Here is a 17035-nt window from a genome sequence, read left to right as displayed (position 1 = left end):
TCAGGGTGAGGTCAAAGGCCTGGGCAGGAGGCGTCCATGGCTCCTAGCTGTGGCCCTTGGTGTGGAAGTGGTCAGGATTAGGAGGATCGTACAGGTGGGAATGCCTTGCATGGAGTAGGCACATGCAAGTCCCTTCTAACTTTTTTTAAAATTACATACTTCATCATTTTCTCCTGCTTCTCTAAGAGGAAGGGAACAAACCAAATCAGGGAAACTGCAACAAAAAAACGACAGGGAGCCATTGGCATTTACATTCTTATTTGTGGTTTCTGGTTTTTTGTTTTGTTTTGCTTTTTAATTTTTTTTCTAGAAAAAAAAACACAACCAGGGGAATTTATATGACAAACTATCAGTGTCAGGATGGCAGGGGAAAAGAGAAAGAAAGGCCAGAGGCATGGGAAGCTAATAAAAACCAGGCTCCAAATCATGTGGAACGGCCCACAGGGTCACGTCCGGGTCCTCATGAGATGACCGGTCACATGGCATGCTTGTTCAGTGCCCGGTCTCCTGGTCTGCCCGCTCAGACACCCATGGTCAGAGAGAGCTGACCACACCCTGGAAATCTCACATAGACAAACTCAGGCTTTACAGAAAGACAAGACTTAATTTAGCTCCTTGGCTTTGTGCTCAGGTATCATATGGCAGTCTTTCTTGCCTAAGAAGAGAGTCTGGAAGAGTGTGAGAGTCAGCATGGGACACACTTTGGCATAACAATGAACTCCAGGCAGCCGCTCACTCATGTGTGGATATGCTCTTCACTACCCACACACCTATCTGTCCAGACATCCCCAGGCAGTGTGCCAAAGAAGGACAAGGGAAATGACAGTCGCTTTCTAGCCACAGTTCAACAGTGATGTCCATTCTCCAGTCTTGCTCTATCACCTGGGGGAGGAGACTGGGATCCATCTGCTTTTCAACCCAGCACTGGACACTGATTCCAAAGAAACTTGGCCATCTGGATCCACACTGAACGTCTCAAGTTTTCCCTCTTTATGCCCCAGATGTCAGGGCAGAAAATTCAGCCAGATCCAGAGCCACACATGTGGTAAACAGGATAGCCAGAGTGATGGCTAGGCAAGAAAGAGCCAGTAGCACACTGCAAGACCAGAGTACATTCAAGAAGGGGAAAGGGGCATGCAGCAAGCTGTTGCCCCAAGTCATGGTCTAGGGGACACACTGAGCCTGAGGGACACAGGCAGGTCCACTAGTCTGACAGGGTGGTTCTGACACCTCACGCAATGGGGCCCCACTGGTTGGGGTTCCTATGTGGAGAGTGGTGGGTTTCCCGCCCTGCTGTGGCCCCTGTTCCTGCACGGAGGCCAGGTTACATCTCAGTGCCACAGTCCTGAGGAGCACCACGCTGGCCAGCCAGCCAGGCAACAGTCCTCAGCCCCTTGGGCTGACAGGGCTCTGGGTTCCACAGGAAGGCCCCAGGGAGCCGTGGTCACTGGGAGGGAGGGAGCAAGGGGATAGGGCTGCATTCTGCAGGGAGAGATTCAGGGAAGAACTACCATGGGCTGGAAGGAGCTGCGGCCCAAAACACTGCAGAGCCAAAGGGAACAGGATAAATATCTGAAAAATGACAACAGTCTTGTCGCTAGTTTAAAAAGAGAATATTGTTGCTGTTGCTTGGTTGTTTTTTTTTCCTTTTAAAACCACTCACATTTTAAAAGGTGAAGGGGCTGGGGAGATTCAGCCCCCTTCACTCTGATCCTTTATGGGCACCAGGTGCTGCTCTCCTTGCCTGGGCTCCAGACACCCAAGCAAGGGCAGGATGGGAAGAGCACCAGCTCTGCCTCCCAGCAGCAATTCCTTCTCCCCGTAAAACCAGAACACACTCGATGGGAAGTCCAAAGACTAAAGTGCAGAGAATTCCACAGAGTGCGCGGCCTGGTACTCGGCACTCCAAGAAGGAATGGGGGGGGGCCGGGGTCAGCCCAGAGCCACAGCTGTGGAACACACGGTGACTATTATGAAGCATGCCTGCAGGGCACAGTCCCTGTTCCCTTGGGCCCTGTTGACACTTCTTCTATCTGGGACTGTCCACTGTCAGCAGCTCCCCAAGGAAAGTCCTGGTCTCAATGAAGGGAGAAAACTCGTAAGACCATCCCTGGTTGGTAATGTAGTGACTGTGAAGGGAGGGGAAGGTGGCAAGAGGGGAAACAGTGCATTATATAAAATCGGTGAATCCCAGGTTTCGAGAGCAGGGATCATGAACAACCCTAAAGGCAGAGTCTCTCCTGGGGAAGGTTTGGTGAAGATGGTCAGGATCCTACCAGTGAGGCCTGCTGGGGAAAGGAGCTCCTCAGGGTGTGAGAGGCGCTGCAGAGTGGGGGAGGGGTTGCAGAGGAAGAAAGCCCAGGCTGGCATTAGGGTGTGTAGGCCGGAGGTGGCTGGAATTGGTTGATGACTTCATACTCTGCTGGGTAGGGCTCATTCTCCTCCATCTCGGACAGCAGCTCCAGCGCCTGCTCCTCTTCCTCCGTGGGGTAGTGGCGCAGGAGGTTGGCTGCTGTAGCCAGGATTGAGGCTCCGCCAGCTCCTGCCACCAGGTAGAAGCTAACAGCAAAGGTGACATAAACCTGGGAACCATGGTACTTCTTATGTTGCTGTTGCTGGGCCAGGATGAGTTCGGAAGCCCAGTAAGAAAAACCGATGACAGTGGCACACTGCAGGACTGGGGGACAGAGGAACAACACAAAAAGGGGGTTAGCAGGCACCCTGCAGCCGGGATGCTTAAGGAACCAATTGCAGCCTCGCTACTCAAACCCCATTCTCAGAGAACCTGCCTGGCCCCAGGCCCTGCAAGGGGGAGCTCTCTTGGCCATAGGATTCTCAGGCTGGGGCTGGGGACGGATACCTGACCCTGTCTGGGCCAGGCAGATTCTGTCTGTCTTAAGAATCTGGAATTGGGCTGCTAGAAGTCAGGGGTGCTTGAAAGGAAGAGACAAGGTCATGCAGTTTGGGAGGACAGTTGGCACCACCGTAGTCAAATCAACACACCCGCCCAGTCCTGAGCGAGGAGAGAAGCCATGTACAAGCAAAGACGACTGGTCTGCAGGGAAAGAGGAAGGGGGAGGAGAGAGAATCCACTGACAGCAGGCTTTCCAGGGGAGATACAGTGAGATACTCTGGTTCCTTCCTTGCTCGTTCCAGGACCCACGAGCCCGGCTGATCTTCAAATCCAGTTCTTAGAGAGCCATGAGATTTCTTGTGCACTTCTAACAATATTCCCTCCCTACAGCTGGGCCAAGTGGGTTTGTGGTCCTGGCAGGCGTACATGCAAATGACGGAAGCAAGCTGCTATCACGCCCCAATGCTCTGTGAAAGGCTAGAGCTGAAACGAGCATCTGGAACAGTGTCTGCTCATAGAAACGCCTTCATCCCCAACTGCAAATCCAGGCAGGATACCCCGACCCTGGGGTAGTTCCTCCCCCATTGAGAGCAGGCCCGGGTTTACCTGTGAGGATGTGGGCGAAGGCATAGCGACGGGTGATCTTCAGGGCTGGGTGCTTGGGCCCAAAGACATCCAGAAGGAACGCGGAGAGACTACACAGGATGCCCAGGAAGCAGAAGGCAGCAATGACCCGCAGGAGCAGTACTGTCTGAGGATTCATGCAGAAATCTGTATAGGGAGAACCAAATCTTCAGGGCCTCAAGCAACAGCCTAGTGTAGGAAGTCCTCACCTGGGAGAAGTTTGTCTCCCTCTGCCACAGTCCTAGGGAGCCAGGGAGGCCCGGAGGGAGCAGTCTTAGCTCCTGCTCCCAGCTGCAGGAGGAGGTGGAACAGCCTCCGTATTAGCAGACAGGAACCCTGGGTGGTTGCTCCCACGTGCCTCAAGTCCTTCTTCCCTTCCAAACAAGACAACTCTAAGTACACGATTCCACTTCATTGTACTTGCCACACTCTTCTAACCATTTTTAAAGACCCTGACGATCAATCCAACATGTTAACCCATTTTGCTAAAGCATGCTTTGGGCTAGCAGAAAAAGTCCATTGACTTCTGAGCTGAGGCAGCCAAAGAGGCTAAGGGCAGAGGCTGATTAACGCCAATTCTCTATCCAGTCACTCATTCATTCACTTTGTGTTCAAAAAGAAGCTGAAGCAGTTTAGAGAAATGTGTAATTACAAGAGAGTACTAACTAAATTAGGAAAGGTGGCAGACTGGACCTTCACATTTATTTTTGCTCCCTACCTAAACTCTACGAAAACCAAAGAAAAAAAAATTTTAAGGCATAACCCATACCAAGAGGAGAAAAGCAAAACAAAATTCTGGAAACTGGAAAGTAAAGGGACTTAGAACTACTTAGAACTGACTTAACAGACTAGAGACGCTGAAGTGTACGCGAGAAGTAGGAAAAGCGAAGAAGCAACTAGATTTACACCAGAAAAGCCTGAAAGGCTCGGAAATTGACAGCACCAAATACCTTCTAAAATGAGGGCAAAGCCATTAAGGGGTGTGTGTTCTACCAAAATGAGGGAGTCAAGCAAGGGAAAGGAAGATGCTCAAACAGGGCACTCAACATTCAAAGAGTCCCCAGGGTCATGGTGAAGGGAGGTCCCAGGACAACAACTGTACACCCGATACCTAGAGCAACCTATATTTCCTTCTAGGACTTAATACCATTTTTGTTTTTTTAAAATTTCATCTAAACAACACTGTCAGTTCCCTCTGATATCTATGCAAACTGCCATAGTTCCCAGAAACACAGAGACAGAATAAAGGCTGATCCAAAAAGAAACCACTTCAAGCTTTAATAAAAAGTAGGCAACGGGCCTTAACTTCCTCTCCTTCCTCTCTTCCAGCCAGTGGCAAGCTCTTCTTTCATTTAGGCCATTGGTCACCAAGTGATTTAGGAAAATTTGGAAAGGGCTGGCAAGAGTTAGACCATAGGCTCCTTCCCTGAGTCTTGATCTCAGGCTGAGAGGCTGTGGGATGGTAGACATCTCTCTCTAGTGCACATCCAGAATCACTGGGGTGCTGGTTGAAAGCATGTTTCCAGGCCCCAGAGATTCTAAGCTCTCAGTCTGGAGCAGAGTCTAAGAATCTGGATTTTAACAAGCAGCCCAGTTAATTTCCACGCAGGTGGCTCAAGCCTTACACTCCAAGAAACACTGATCCTGGACCCAGGGGAAGGTGGGTCCAAGAACCTGGGGAGGGGGGACCTGGACCCCACAAAGCAGACTCAAACCAACAGACATTGGCATCATGGGGTCTTGGGCAGAGGGCCCGGCCTCGCACACCAAAGAACCAGACATCAAGAGGCCCTGGGCCTTTGTGACAGCATGCATTCCCTGCCTCAGGCTCCGAATTCACCAGGCAGATGTTGGCTGAGCCCGCACAAGACTCATATGCTTCAGTCTGGCTTCAAGTCAACCACTATGCTGCCCTCAGAGCTGCTCTCTGTCACTCTCTTGTCAACTGACCGTTTTGGGCCCAATCATCCAGCCTGGGTGAAAGCGTACAGCCAGGAGGCTTGCCTGTGCTTTAGCTCTGCCAGCAACCAAGACCAGCCTTCACTGAACCCGGCCCTGCCCAGCCTCAGACAGCACTGGGCACCTGAAAGAGTCTAGAAACCCACGGGGCTCCCAAAGACGGGGGCTGTCTCCTGACTTTATTTTGAATATTGCTAAAAGCTCTCTGTGATAGTTCTTCTTGATGTCCACATGGCATGTAGCAGGGACGGGGCAGGACGAAAGTGTTCTTTTAGTGCTTGCAAGAATAACCTGGGAGCAGCAGAGCGTGAGGGCTTACATCACAGTGCACTCTGCAGCAGGCTGTGTGCAGATTCCACCCGCGTTACTCACGGTGGCCAGGCACTGGGGCGGTGCTTTAATTGTGGTTCTGAAAAATCAACTCAGTTTTAACTGAAAAAAGTACTGCATGAGGGCTTCAAAGATACTTTCTTCAGCTGCACTGTGAGTACAAGATTTCCATTCTATTAGCATCCTTAAAAATGTACATCTTTCGGGGCTGGCCCCGTGGCCGAGTGGTTAAGTTCGCGCGCTCCGCTGCAGGCGGCCCAGTGTTTCGTTGGTTCGAATCCTGGGCGCGGACATGGCACTGCTCATCAGACCACGCTGAGGCAGCGTCCCACATGCCACAACTAGAAGGACCCACAACGAAGAATACACAACTATGTACCGGGGGGCTTTGGGGAGAAAAAGAAAAAAATAAAATCTTAAAAAAAAAAAAAAAAGTACATCTTTCATATACACTATGTGTCTGATGTTTCATAATACACTTATTTGAATAATAAAGACTTGCATATGATACAAAGCTTCAGAGAGGACGTCCTTCCCCTTCCAGATGTCCAACCACCCTTCTTAAGAGACAATCATTGTTGGCAGTTTCTTTTGTACCCCTCCAGAATAGCCTGTGCACGCAGATGGGTCAAATGTTATTTTAGTCAAGCCTCACTCCGCTCCGGGGGCTTCATCACACAGCTCAGATGAGAAATCGGAGGCTCCTGGAGGTTAAGTGACTTCCTCCAGGTCACACAGCACAGAGCCAGACCCCAAACTTGGGTCAGGCTCCCTTGCATCATGATGCTAGGAATTACCAAGCACCAGAGTTAGCTATTTTATTTTTCCCTGATGGAGATAATCAATCAAATTCTGAAGAGGTGTACTTGAATGAAGGGTCAAAAGCTAATACGAATGCTGTCAGAGCCACCCTCAGAGCCAGCAGCTGCTGAGCTCACCAAGGGAACAGCTGGAAGCATGAAATCTTTTAGGCAAAAGTTTTAGGTCATTAAGCGATGAAAAGGGCTCATACTGGGAATTACTGGGCAAAACCTGCTTGGTGTGGTCTAAGTTTCTGCAGGCATCAGAATCTGGCTCTTAGAAACAGGGGGGACACCAGAAAGGCACCAGACTTGGCATCAAATCTTAGACCTACCACAGACTACGTTACCTTGAGCAAGTCACTTAATTGCCCTTGGCCTCTGCCCTCTCATCTATCAAATGAAAGCAGTAACACCTGACCCTTCTACAAGGGGCACATGGGGAGAGTCAACTCAACTGGGCCACAAATGAGCAGCCACTTGTACTGTTACTGCCCCACTACCTTTGCATGGGGCTGTTTCAGCTGGGCCACAGCAGTGTCACCCATGGTGTGCCTTTCCTCCTTGCACCGAGACTCCCTCATCCACACATCAGTCAATGTGGGCCAGAGAAAGAGCCCACTAGAGCCAGACTAAGGATGTGCCCCACCAGAGTGATGACGCAATACAGAGAAGGGGCTTTTGACCCCAAATTCAAACAGGTTTTGTTTCAAAGTGACTGCCTTTCTTGACTCCAAAGCTGTGAGTAAACCCTCAGGCTTGGTGGGGAAACCAAATGTAAACTTCCATGGAGTGATGCTAATAGACACCCCAGAAGCCTGCCCCACATCCTAGGCGCTCTTTCATCAGAGGGTCTCGGAGCACACAGAGAGGACAGCCAGGGCTATCCCACACACACTCAGAACCCAGCGCTGACTCTCCTGGGGGCAGGATCTCAATGTCTCCTCCTCTCCTGCCCTGCCGGACATCAGCATGACAGGCAGGGCAACGAATATCTGCTCCCTTGAGAGAGCTGCTAAAGAGAAACAAAATTCTCAAATGTTATGTATGTATTATTTTATTTGTGGAGAGAAATGGCACCTGGGGCAGGGTCCTAATTTGAAATTCAAACCAGTGGTGCAGTCCACTACACTCTGGTAAGACGGCAAGCACATCCTATCCTCCAATTGTGCTGTGGCCTGTTTATTTTGGTAAGTATTGCTTGACTGTCCCCTTCAGTCACCAGGGAAGAAGGCAGCTGCTGTGTAATAGGATCCCAAGAAACTGACTTTGCCCAGGGTCATTGGTGAGTCACTGGGCTGGATTTGTTTTGAAGGCCCTGGCTCTTCCTGTGTACCTGCCCATCGCCTCACCGCCTCCTGACCCAGACAGGCTGCAGGCAGGAAGGTTAAAGTGGCTTCTGGCCAGTTTCCTTCTTCTGTCCCATCCCCCCTCCCTTCCCCCACTCAGTGGAGTTTCTGTGAATTAGAGGAACTTCCACAGCCCCAGTCCTTCTCAGCGCTCATCGTCCCCACTGTGACTCTTTAGCTTCCAGATAGGTTCTGCCATAGGACTCCGACAGGGCCCTCTACTGCCCGGCTGGTTCTTCACCACAGATACCAATGGTCTTGGCTGAGCTGCCTCTGAGGACAGGCCCCACAGGATGCGGAAGTGCCACGTGCCTCAGTCACCACCCTTCAGGCATACCAGCCCTCCCTGGAAGGCCCTTGATCTTCCAGTGGCTTGCTGTCAATCATGCTTCACCTGACTTCAAATCCCAAACTTCCTCATTCTCCAAAGATGCTTCCTGAGGCTGTTGTCAGTGCTGCCCTTTGCTGGCCATACTTGAGAGGCAGAGAGGGATTGGGGCTCCCCCTCTTGGGGCCACTAAATGTCTGAGGATGTCTCTGGACTTGGGCCAGGCCAAAGAGCTATGTAAGAAGCAGGCACCCCCTGGGGAGTGGAAGAATTCAGGACAGGATCTTTTGAGCTGGCCTGCATTTGCTACAGGCTCTGGGGCTCTGCAAATGGCAGAGGGAGATGAGTAGCTTTGCCTCAGGATCACCAACTTGAAAAAGCACAGCTTTGGCTAGGCTTGTGGAAAAACCTCAACTAAAATGGGGAAATAAGCCTTGGACAGCTCTGACAGAAGGAAAAAGAAACACAGAGCGCACTAAGGTGTGGTAGTAAGAGTGGAGTCAATGCCACACAGATCAGCTGTGTGCCCCTGAGCAAGTTAACTGACCTCCCTGAACCTGAGACCTTTGTAAAGTGGGGCTGATGACAGTGTCTGCCAAGTAGAGATATTGCTTAGGAGAAATTAAGCCAGGCAGGGAGTGTGCTTAGCACAATGCCCGGCACTCAGGCAGAGGGCTGAGAAATGGGAAGGCACTACTGCAAAGCCCGCTGGCCCTGCCCACTGCCCCACTCCCCATCACCTGCAGAGACCTGGCAGTGTCTGTTCTCCCTCTGGATGCATCTAGAGGCACCAGATCTGTGCCCCACAGCTCTGCTCCCTCCTGAGATGGGGAATACGCCAGGCTTCCACGCTAGGACATGTTAGGTCCTGAGGATCGGCATAATCGCACAGGATAGCATATGTCTGAAGGCCCACTGGGTACCAAAAAACAACAGGTACAGAGAAGCAACCAGGGACCTCCTGATTCTTCCCTTCTGTGACAGCTCTTGAGGTACCACTGTCAACTCTCCTATTAATGGACAGCAAGTGTTCCTAGCTTGCAACGGCCAAGAGATGGCCACAGGAAAGCAGGTTGAAACCATCCATGGATTAAGATCCCTAAACACATGTGCAAACATGATGTAAAGGTTAAGGCAACCTGCTTTATAAAAGACAAAACCTGGCTTGAATAATTTCTCAGAAAGGATAAATATATATGTGAACAAAGGAGAACCGGCACCAAGAATTCATTTTTAATTTTTACACGCCTTTGATGAGAATGCACACTAAAGTGGTATCATTGTGAGCTCATTCCTTATAACAGCTGAAGTAAAATAAAGGTTAAGAAACATAACATCATTGTAAAACGACAGCATCATTTTATACTGGAGTCAACAGATGTGACCTAGACTCAGCTGTGTCACCCCCAGCTGTGTGGCCCTGGAGAGAGCACTTCACTTCTCTGAGACACAGCTTGCTGGACCTCTGAAATAAGGACATGGGATCAGCTTGCCTCTCCCTCCATCACACGAATTTTATGAGCCTCCCCAGCATGATCTGAAAGGGAGAAGCATCGTGGACTCTCTCCCAGTTTGTAGGAGACACCAAGCTCTTGAAACACTGAAACACCAGCGCATCAACTATAAAGTCTAGATGAAGTGGTGGAAAAGTAGCAGCTGTGCTTCAAAGAAAGCAAGGGCGGGGGATGCGCTGAGGGAAAAACCACCCAGACTCAACTCAAGCTTGATGGCCTTTCTGCCATCAGCTACACGCCAGTGAAAAAGCGGCATGTCCCAAGGCCTCCATCATGTGTATAATTTGGTCTTAATGAGGCAACCCAGAAAAGGCTATCATCACAGTGAAACCTGGAGACAAACCAGAATGTTTCTCTACAAAATCATCCTAAAGCCTCAGAAACTCCAGAGAGACGCAAAACAGTACGAGAACTCTCCGAGAAAGACAACATTAGGCTACAGGATAAGGCTTTTCAGCCTAGACCTGCAGAAATGGTACATGATCCAAGGCACAGAGGAGAACTTGACCTTTTTACCAAATCCCAGGGCCTGAATCCTTAAAGAGGCAATGTGAAGATACCCAACAGAAAGGGCTTCTGCTATGTGGGGCTTTAAACATCTGGAAGGCATCACAGCTGGGGAGTAGCACAGGGAGAAAATATGAAGACCTTCAAGACTGGTTCAAAAGACCTTGGCAGTGATGAACTGTGCTGTTACTAAGGGCTGTCTGGGGTCTGCTGACAATTTTTTGGGTAAAAGCCAGGCAGTGCAGTCCTGCCCTCACACCACACAGCCCTTATCACTGGAGACAGGGCTGTGCATGATAAGCTTCGGGGCTCCCTGGGACAGGCCCCCCTATAGGCCTTGGCCTCCCCTGTGTCCAGTAAAGAGAACAGTCCTTTTCTCCTTTCCTCTGCCTACCTGGGTGGGAAGCACAACGATGAACAAAGCAACCTCACCTCAGTCCAGCACACCTCTAATGGCTCCAGGAGCCACGTTCCGATTGTTTTACCGAGGGTGGCAAAGGAACTGACTGCTGGTTACAGAAAATGCCATACATAGACTCCCTTTTTCTCTAATGAAAATCCGACTACTATAGAACTAGAAAATATCTCTTAAAATCTAGCCATATTAAAAGTTCCCTTTTCTCTATCAATCAGGCTGCCCCAAAGAAACCTTCCTATATCCCACAGGCTGCCTAGAAGGGGACAGCTAATTGTGATGCCTAGCACCCCTATCTTCTCTGGATATACAGCGCCCTTCCTCCGGCAGAATCCTAAAATAGCAGCAGTTCAGATTAGCGTGGCGTGAGGAGTAGGTGCTTGGCTGAATAACATCAGAATTAATGAGAGGCCGGACCCCAAACAGAGCCACCTGGTGGGCAAGAACACCAGGCAGGAATGGGGCTGTTTCCTTCAACTAAGTGCCTGCCCCCGGCTATCTCAGCTCCAGCCCGCACTACATCCTGCTCCCCGCCAAGGAGGCCCTGTCGCACAGAAGGAAGAGGGCCAGCGCGCAGCGCCCTCACCTTTCAGCAGATCCGGGTGCACGTAGCCCAGCACGTCGGAGACCCCCAGCTCCTGGCGGGAACAGGTGCCACCGTGGATGTGCAGCCAGGCAGGCTCGGCGAGGGCGGTGCACAGCGCCGTGATAGACAGGGCGCCTGGCAGCGCCGAGGCCAGGCTACGCTCCGGCTGCTTGGGCAGAGCGCTGCCTCCCGGGCTCCTCCGCCGGCGCCCGCCGGGCAGCCCTGCGCCTCCGGGGGCGTACATACCCGGCGCCGCCCGCCGTTGCTCCGCGGTCGCTGCTGGTCGCCGCCGACCTCCGCGGGGCGCACAGAGCCTGCCTGTCCCGGGGAGGAGAGCAACGCGCTGGGTTCGCGGCAGGTGAGGACAACGCAGTGCTGTCAGGGCCGACCCCGGAGGATTGGGGGTGGGACCTGGGGCCGACAGAGACTGGAGGGCTGCAGGGATTCGGGGGGGCGGGGACGGGGTCCTTGAAACGGGGCTGCGGAGATGCGGGATGAGGACTCGGAGAGGATTGGGGGCCGGCTGGGATCTAGGCAGACTCGAGGGGGAGGGGGGCGGAGGTATCGGCTACTGGTAGCGGAGAGAGCGGGGGTCTCGGCCATCCGGTGCCGAGGGGCGGAGGAACAGGCTGGGCCGCGGGGATCGGGGACCTGGCATCTGGGAACCAGATCTGGGGTGCGACTTGTGCCCAGAAAGGACCCTCCCCACACTGACTCCTGTTCCTCACCAGTCAGCAGGCCTCAGGGCCGGGATGGCGCCGCTCCGTCCCGTCACCGGCTCCTCAGCTGCCCCAGGCAGAGTGATCCCAGGCCCCAAACCCGCAACGCCCGGACCGACCGGGCCCCGATCTACTTCCGGCTTCCTCCACCTCTACCTCCGCATCCTCCGGTTCCCCGCCCCGTCGCGTCACAGCGCAGGGCCTCACGGGACTGGTAGTTCAAGGCGGTCCCAAGATGCTTTCCGCTGGGTGTGGGTTAGGAGGCCGACTACAACTCCCAGAGGGCAGCGCGGCCACATCAGCGGGCGCTTCAGTTCCCCGCACGAGCTGGGCCTCCGGGAGGAAGGGGCTGAACTCGACAGCAGCGGAAGGCCGGAGGAGCGTCGCGGGGGTCTGCGTGGGGGCACCCGCGGTCGGCGCGGCTGACTCTGCCTAGCTCCTCCACACCCTGCGCCAGGCCGCCATGAAGGACTCGCTGGTGCTGCTGGGCCGTGTCCCGGCGCACCCGGACTCTCGCTGCTGGTTCCTGGCCTGGAACCCCGCGGGAACCCTGCTGGCCTCGTGCGGTGGCGACCGTAGAGTCCGCATCTGGGGCACAGAAGGTCAGGCCTGGCCTCGCTGCGAGACCCCTGCCGCCGAGGGTTCCGCGTGCGCATGGTGTGGGGGGCAGGCGGGCAAAGGAGAGGAGGGAGAGGCTGCCCTCCAGTTGAACGTTGGCCGCTCTGAGAAAGACTTTTCAGGCAAAAGTGTAGGCAAGTGCTAGAAGCAAAAACGTCAATGGATAGGCTGGAACTGTTGAGGAAATTGTGATAGTTTCTACAGGAAAATGAGGAGAGAAGGGTGGTAGGAAAGTAGCCTGCAGAGTAATTTGCTGCGTGATGGTCAAGTTTGAATTTTATTCCGAGGGCATTTGGGAGCCATAGACAGTTTTAAATCAGGAGGGTGACTCCTCAGATTTGTTTTAGAATGATGCCTCCAGAGGAAGTGGAGTCAGTTACCTCTTTCTAAAAGCATGTTGTTCAATATGAGGCTGGAGCGTTTTCCCCCAGCTTGGCTCCAGTACTAGCCCCCGTTATCGAATGACGTTAGTAGTGCTTCAGCACCTTCTTGTGCATCCAGCTCCAGAGCCTGGCCTGTCCTCTGTTTTTAGGTGACAGCTGGATCTGCAAATCCGTCCTTTCTGAAGGCCACCAGCGCACTGTGCGCAAGGTGGCCTGGTCCCCCTGCGGGAATTACCTGGCCTCTGCTAGCTTTGATGCTACCACTTGCATTTGGAGGAAGAACCAGGATGACTTTGAGGTAACTAGCTTGGATGGGACCAGGATCACTGCCTGTGTCATCCCCATCCCCATCCCCACCCCCACCGGGGCTGGTTCAGGAACCTTAACCAACCCAGGCCAGTTTGGCTGTACCCATGAAAAGGACCCCAGGGGTCTTAGCTGCTGTTATTGTCTGTCTTACCTTTTCACAGTGTGTAACCACTCTGGAGGGCCATGAAAATGAGGTCAAATCAGTGGCCTGGGCCCCATCTGGCAACCTCCTTGCCACCTGCAGCCGAGATAAGAGTGTGTGGGTCTGGGAAGGTGAGTCTGGGTCCCTCCAGGTAAAGTTGGGAGCCAGCAGATGGACATCGCCCTCTGTGTCCCTCAGTCCCTTACAGGATCAGCTCATGGGCTCCTTTCTTTTTTCTCCCACAGTTGATGAAGAAGATGAGTATGAATGTGTCAGTGTCCTCAACTCCCATACACAGGATGTCAAGCATGTGGTTTGGCATCCGAACCAGGAGGTAAGAGTCAGGCAAAGTGTCTTGGTGGGAAGGAATTCTGGTGTGGAGGGTTGTGCCTAGCCTTCCTCCACTTTTCAGCCTCAGCCTGACTTTTAAAGGGATCTCTGTCTGTGACCAAAGGACATTAATCCCTTTATAAAAGCAGACCTCTGGGACTGTCCTGTTCTAGCAAGGAGAGATACTGGAATCACAGGCACTTCCTGGGCCATACAGACAGGTGCTGTGTTTTCCCTCCCCCCCCAGCTGTTAGCCTCTGCCAGCTATGATGACACAGTGAAGCTCTACCGAGAGGAAGAGGATGACTGGGTGTGCTGTGCCACCCTTGAGGGCCACGAATCCACTGTGTGGAGCTTGGCCTTTGATCCCAGTGGTCAGCGCCTGGCGTCTTGCAGTGATGACCATACTGTGCGCATCTGGCGGCAGTATCCACCAGGCAACGAGCAAGGTGAGGGGCGAGTTGGAGAGCTAAAGGAGACTCATCTCTCATGAGCTTTACAGTCTACTAAGGGGCCAAGACACCTACATGATTCACGGCAAATTGGGGTAGAAAGGGAGATGTGTCACAAGAGGGCTCCAGAGAGAGTGCTGGAAGAATGAGGGACGCCTGTGTGGAAGAGAGGCCATTTCATCCAAATGTGAAAGGGTGCGTAGGATTTTAACACAAGAAGAATTGAACCTAAGAAGAGAATTCTGAATGAAAACAGAACAGCGTGAGCAAAGGCAGTGAAGGTGGGAAAGCCTAGACTTAGGCCAGGAGCAGTGATTCATTTAGATGGAGCATAGGGTCTAAAGGGGTTGGGGACAAATAAGGTGGGTTGGGCTGCTGGTGGGTGGCCTTGAAAGGCAGGCTAGTCAGACATAGACTGCAGCAAAAAGTTTTTTAGGGAATGGGACATTTCCTTCTCAGAATTCTGCTGTAAAAATACCAGTCTGGCCAGTGTGTAAGGCAGATGGGCAAGGATGGGGACAGAGGCGTGAAGATGAGACTCATGATTGAAGGTGGGGGCGAGGGTGGACAAGTTAGGATCTCCTCTACAGTGGGGCAGTTACTCCCCTGAGCTGCCCAGGACACAGACACGTGTTAGGCTCAAGAGAAGTCTGTCGTGCAGGGGTGGCATGCAGCGGCTCTGACCCCAGCTGGAAATGTATCTGCACCTTGTCGGGCTTCCACTCCAGGACCATTTATGACGTCGCTTGGTAAGACCTCCATCTCCCCCCCCACCCCCACCAGTTTGGAGAGATTTTGAGAAGGCAAGACCCTGTGCTGCTCTCTGCCACCTTTGGGAGTACATGGGAATGGAGAGCAGCCACCCTCATGTCTTCAGTCAGGCCCGACTCCTATGCTGGCTTAGAGCTGGCAGGTCTGGGCTTCACAAGAGCAGGGAACAGACTTAAACCCAGGCCTGCACCTGCGTGAAGATCCCAGGCTGTGAGGGCAGCACCTGCCTTTGGGGCTCACAGAGCACCATACCATCCAGAAATATTATTCAAACTGTGGCTTCGTGGTTGGGTTTTTTATGGTTTGGTAACACTGACTCTACCCTTATGCAGTCTAGAAAAACCACACTATTTATATAGGAGAGTCAGGCATAGGAAATAATCCTAAATAATGAAAAAAGTTGATGTGCATCTAAACTTTATATTAGCAAACATTTGGGAATAACAAAAAACAGACTTAAGGATGGTAAAATTCAATGGCCTACTATATCACTGTGTAAAAAAATGGTGACGAATACTTCGTGACAAGGGAAACTGTTTATGCTAAGTGAGAACAGTGCAATTCAGAATCATATGTAGTTTTCTAGGTTAATTATATTGGGGGAAAACCTAGATGGCAGCACTTGAAGACTCAGGGGGCTCATGCTTATGGCTGTATATTATTTAGGGAAGCTCTTCAGTAAGAGGCTTTTAGCTGAGGCCTGAAGTTTGGGAAGAGAGCAGGCCAGCAACTGTAGAACCAGTGTCTTCTACCTAATTTGCCAGGTTGGGGAGGGAGGAGCCACCTGCATACACATTGATGCACGCGTTCCTCCCAGGTGTCAGCTGACAGGGGCCCTGGCTACAGCTTGTGGGGATGATGCCATCCGAGTGTTTGAGGAGGATCCCAGCTCAGATCCGCAGCAGCCCACCTTCTCCCTGACAGCCCACTTGCCTCAGGCCCATTCCCAGGATGTCAACTGTGTGGCCTGGAACCCCAAGGAGCGGGGGCTTCTGGCTTCCTGCAGTGATGATGGGGAGGTGGCCTTCTGGAAGTATCAACGGCCTGAAGGCCTCTGAGCCACCTCAACTTTGGACAGCATCATGGTTCCCCAGAAAATGTCATAAGACTTTTCCAGCCCTTGAGAGGACCTGGGGGAGCATCCTTGACCTTCGTTGCACTTGGCTCTCTTCCATTCAGACTTGGGTAGAAGGGCAGAGCCACAGAACCACTCGCTCTTCCCCTCCTTTGACACAGGGCCCTTGGTAAAGAGCTACAGAACATCAGCACATTGTAGTTATGCCACAGATTTTGCTTGCTTTAGGGCACAGTTAAATTTTGGAGAGTGAATATACTATTTATAATCACTGCATCTATATGTAGAAGGAGTGTATCTCAGACCTTTCTGAAATTGTAAGCTTTTAGAAATAATCCATCTGAGTCCCAAATCCTGTTTTATATTATAAGGACATTCACAGTTTAAAAGAATTCCATAGTGAGTCTTTTCTGAAATAGGTTCTGCCTTCCCACTGTCTGGGTAAATCCTTGTATTTAAGACATTCAATCAACATTGAAGGAAACTTTTTAATGTAGGCTGGTTTAGAGTAAGAGACACCTCTGCTTTCCCTTAGAAACCCTCATGTATCTTGTGTGCCATTATGCTGTGAAGGCAACTGGGGAATGCTGGAAAATAAATGTGGAAGGACATGAACCCTAAAAGGGAGAGTTATTATTGGCCACAGGCCATACATTGTCAGTGGGGATGAAACTGGGTTCTTGGGTAAAGGGAAGAAATCTTGGAGACAATAATTTGTGGGACTCTAAAGGACCACAGTACATAAACACACAGTATGACCATGGTATTAAATTTTCATGGTGGGAGCGAGTAGGACAAAGATGTCTAGCAAGGCTCCTTAGGGGAGTGATAATGGGAAAAGGTTGTGGTAGGCAATCAGTTCTTCCGCCCCACTCAAGTTGTCTTCTGACACTCCCTTCCAAATGGGTTTCGACTTCAAGTGAAGGCTGCAGCTTTAGGAATAGCCCTCTAAGTTTTCACATCACAGAAA

General features: G+C 51.8%; 2 protein-coding genes across 3 annotated transcripts; one reads left to right on the top strand and one right to left on the bottom strand.

The window, feature by feature from the left end:
* Window positions 1-247: 247 nt before the first annotated feature.
* On the bottom strand, window positions 248-12198 carry TMEM127 (transmembrane protein 127). Of its 2 annotated transcripts, XM_014859117.3 has the most exons (4): window positions 11995-12198; window positions 11267-11584; window positions 3461-3625; window positions 248-2677 (listed from the first exon to the last, which is right to left on the bottom strand). In XM_014859117.3, exons 2-4 carry the CDS (start codon window positions 11508-11510, stop codon window positions 2370-2372), a joined length of 717 nt encoding a protein of 238 aa, XP_014714603.1. In that variant the 5' UTR covers window positions 11511-11584; window positions 11995-12198; the 3' UTR covers window positions 248-2369. The 2 variants fall into 2 exon arrangements, with proteins under 2 accessions (XP_014714603.1, XP_070367816.1); XM_070511715.1 differs by lacking the exon at window positions 11267-11584.
* Window positions 12199-16688, top strand: CIAO1 (cytosolic iron-sulfur assembly component 1). The gene is made up of 7 exons (XM_014859118.3): window positions 12199-12587; window positions 13136-13284; window positions 13457-13568; window positions 13683-13771; window positions 14015-14216; window positions 14881-14968; window positions 15808-16688. The coding sequence occupies exons 1-7, from the start codon at window positions 12449-12451 to the stop codon at window positions 16046-16048; spliced, it is 1020 nt and encodes a 339-aa protein (XP_014714604.3). The 5' UTR covers window positions 12199-12448; the 3' UTR covers window positions 16049-16688.
* Window positions 16689-17035: the final 347 nt, after the last annotated feature.

This window comes from Equus asinus, chromosome 6 (assembly GCF_041296235.1).
Source record: "Equus asinus isolate D_3611 breed Donkey chromosome 6, EquAss-T2T_v2, whole genome shotgun sequence".
Classification (NCBI taxonomy): domain Eukaryota; kingdom Metazoa; phylum Chordata; class Mammalia; order Perissodactyla; family Equidae; genus Equus; species Equus asinus.
The sequence above is the reverse complement of the archived record's forward strand: the minus strand, read 5'-3'. Positions and strand labels throughout refer to the sequence as shown.

Excerpts from the sequence above, each read along its gene's own strand:
- TMEM127 (XM_014859117.3), bottom strand. The coding sequence starts at position 11,510 with ATGTACGCCCCCGGAGGCGCAGGGCTGCCCGGCGGGCGCCGGCGGAGG. Across the intron at positions 3,626-11,266 it reads GCACCCGGATCTGCTGAAAG|ATTTCTGCATGAATCCTCAG; the intron begins GTGAGGGCGCTG and ends CTCCCTATACAG. Across the intron at positions 2,678-3,460 it reads CTTCGCCCACATCCTCACAG|TCCTGCAGTGTGCCACTGTC; the intron begins GTAAACCCGGGC and ends TCTGTCCCCCAG.
- CIAO1 (XM_014859118.3), top strand. The coding sequence starts at position 12,449 with ATGAAGGACTCGCTGGTGCTGCTGGGCCGTGTCCCGGCGCACCCGGAC. Across the intron at positions 12,588-13,135 it reads CCGCATCTGGGGCACAGAAG|GTGACAGCTGGATCTGCAAA; the intron begins GTCAGGCCTGGC and ends CTCTGTTTTTAG. Across the intron at positions 13,285-13,456 it reads AGAACCAGGATGACTTTGAG|TGTGTAACCACTCTGGAGGG; the intron begins GTAACTAGCTTG and ends ACCTTTTCACAG.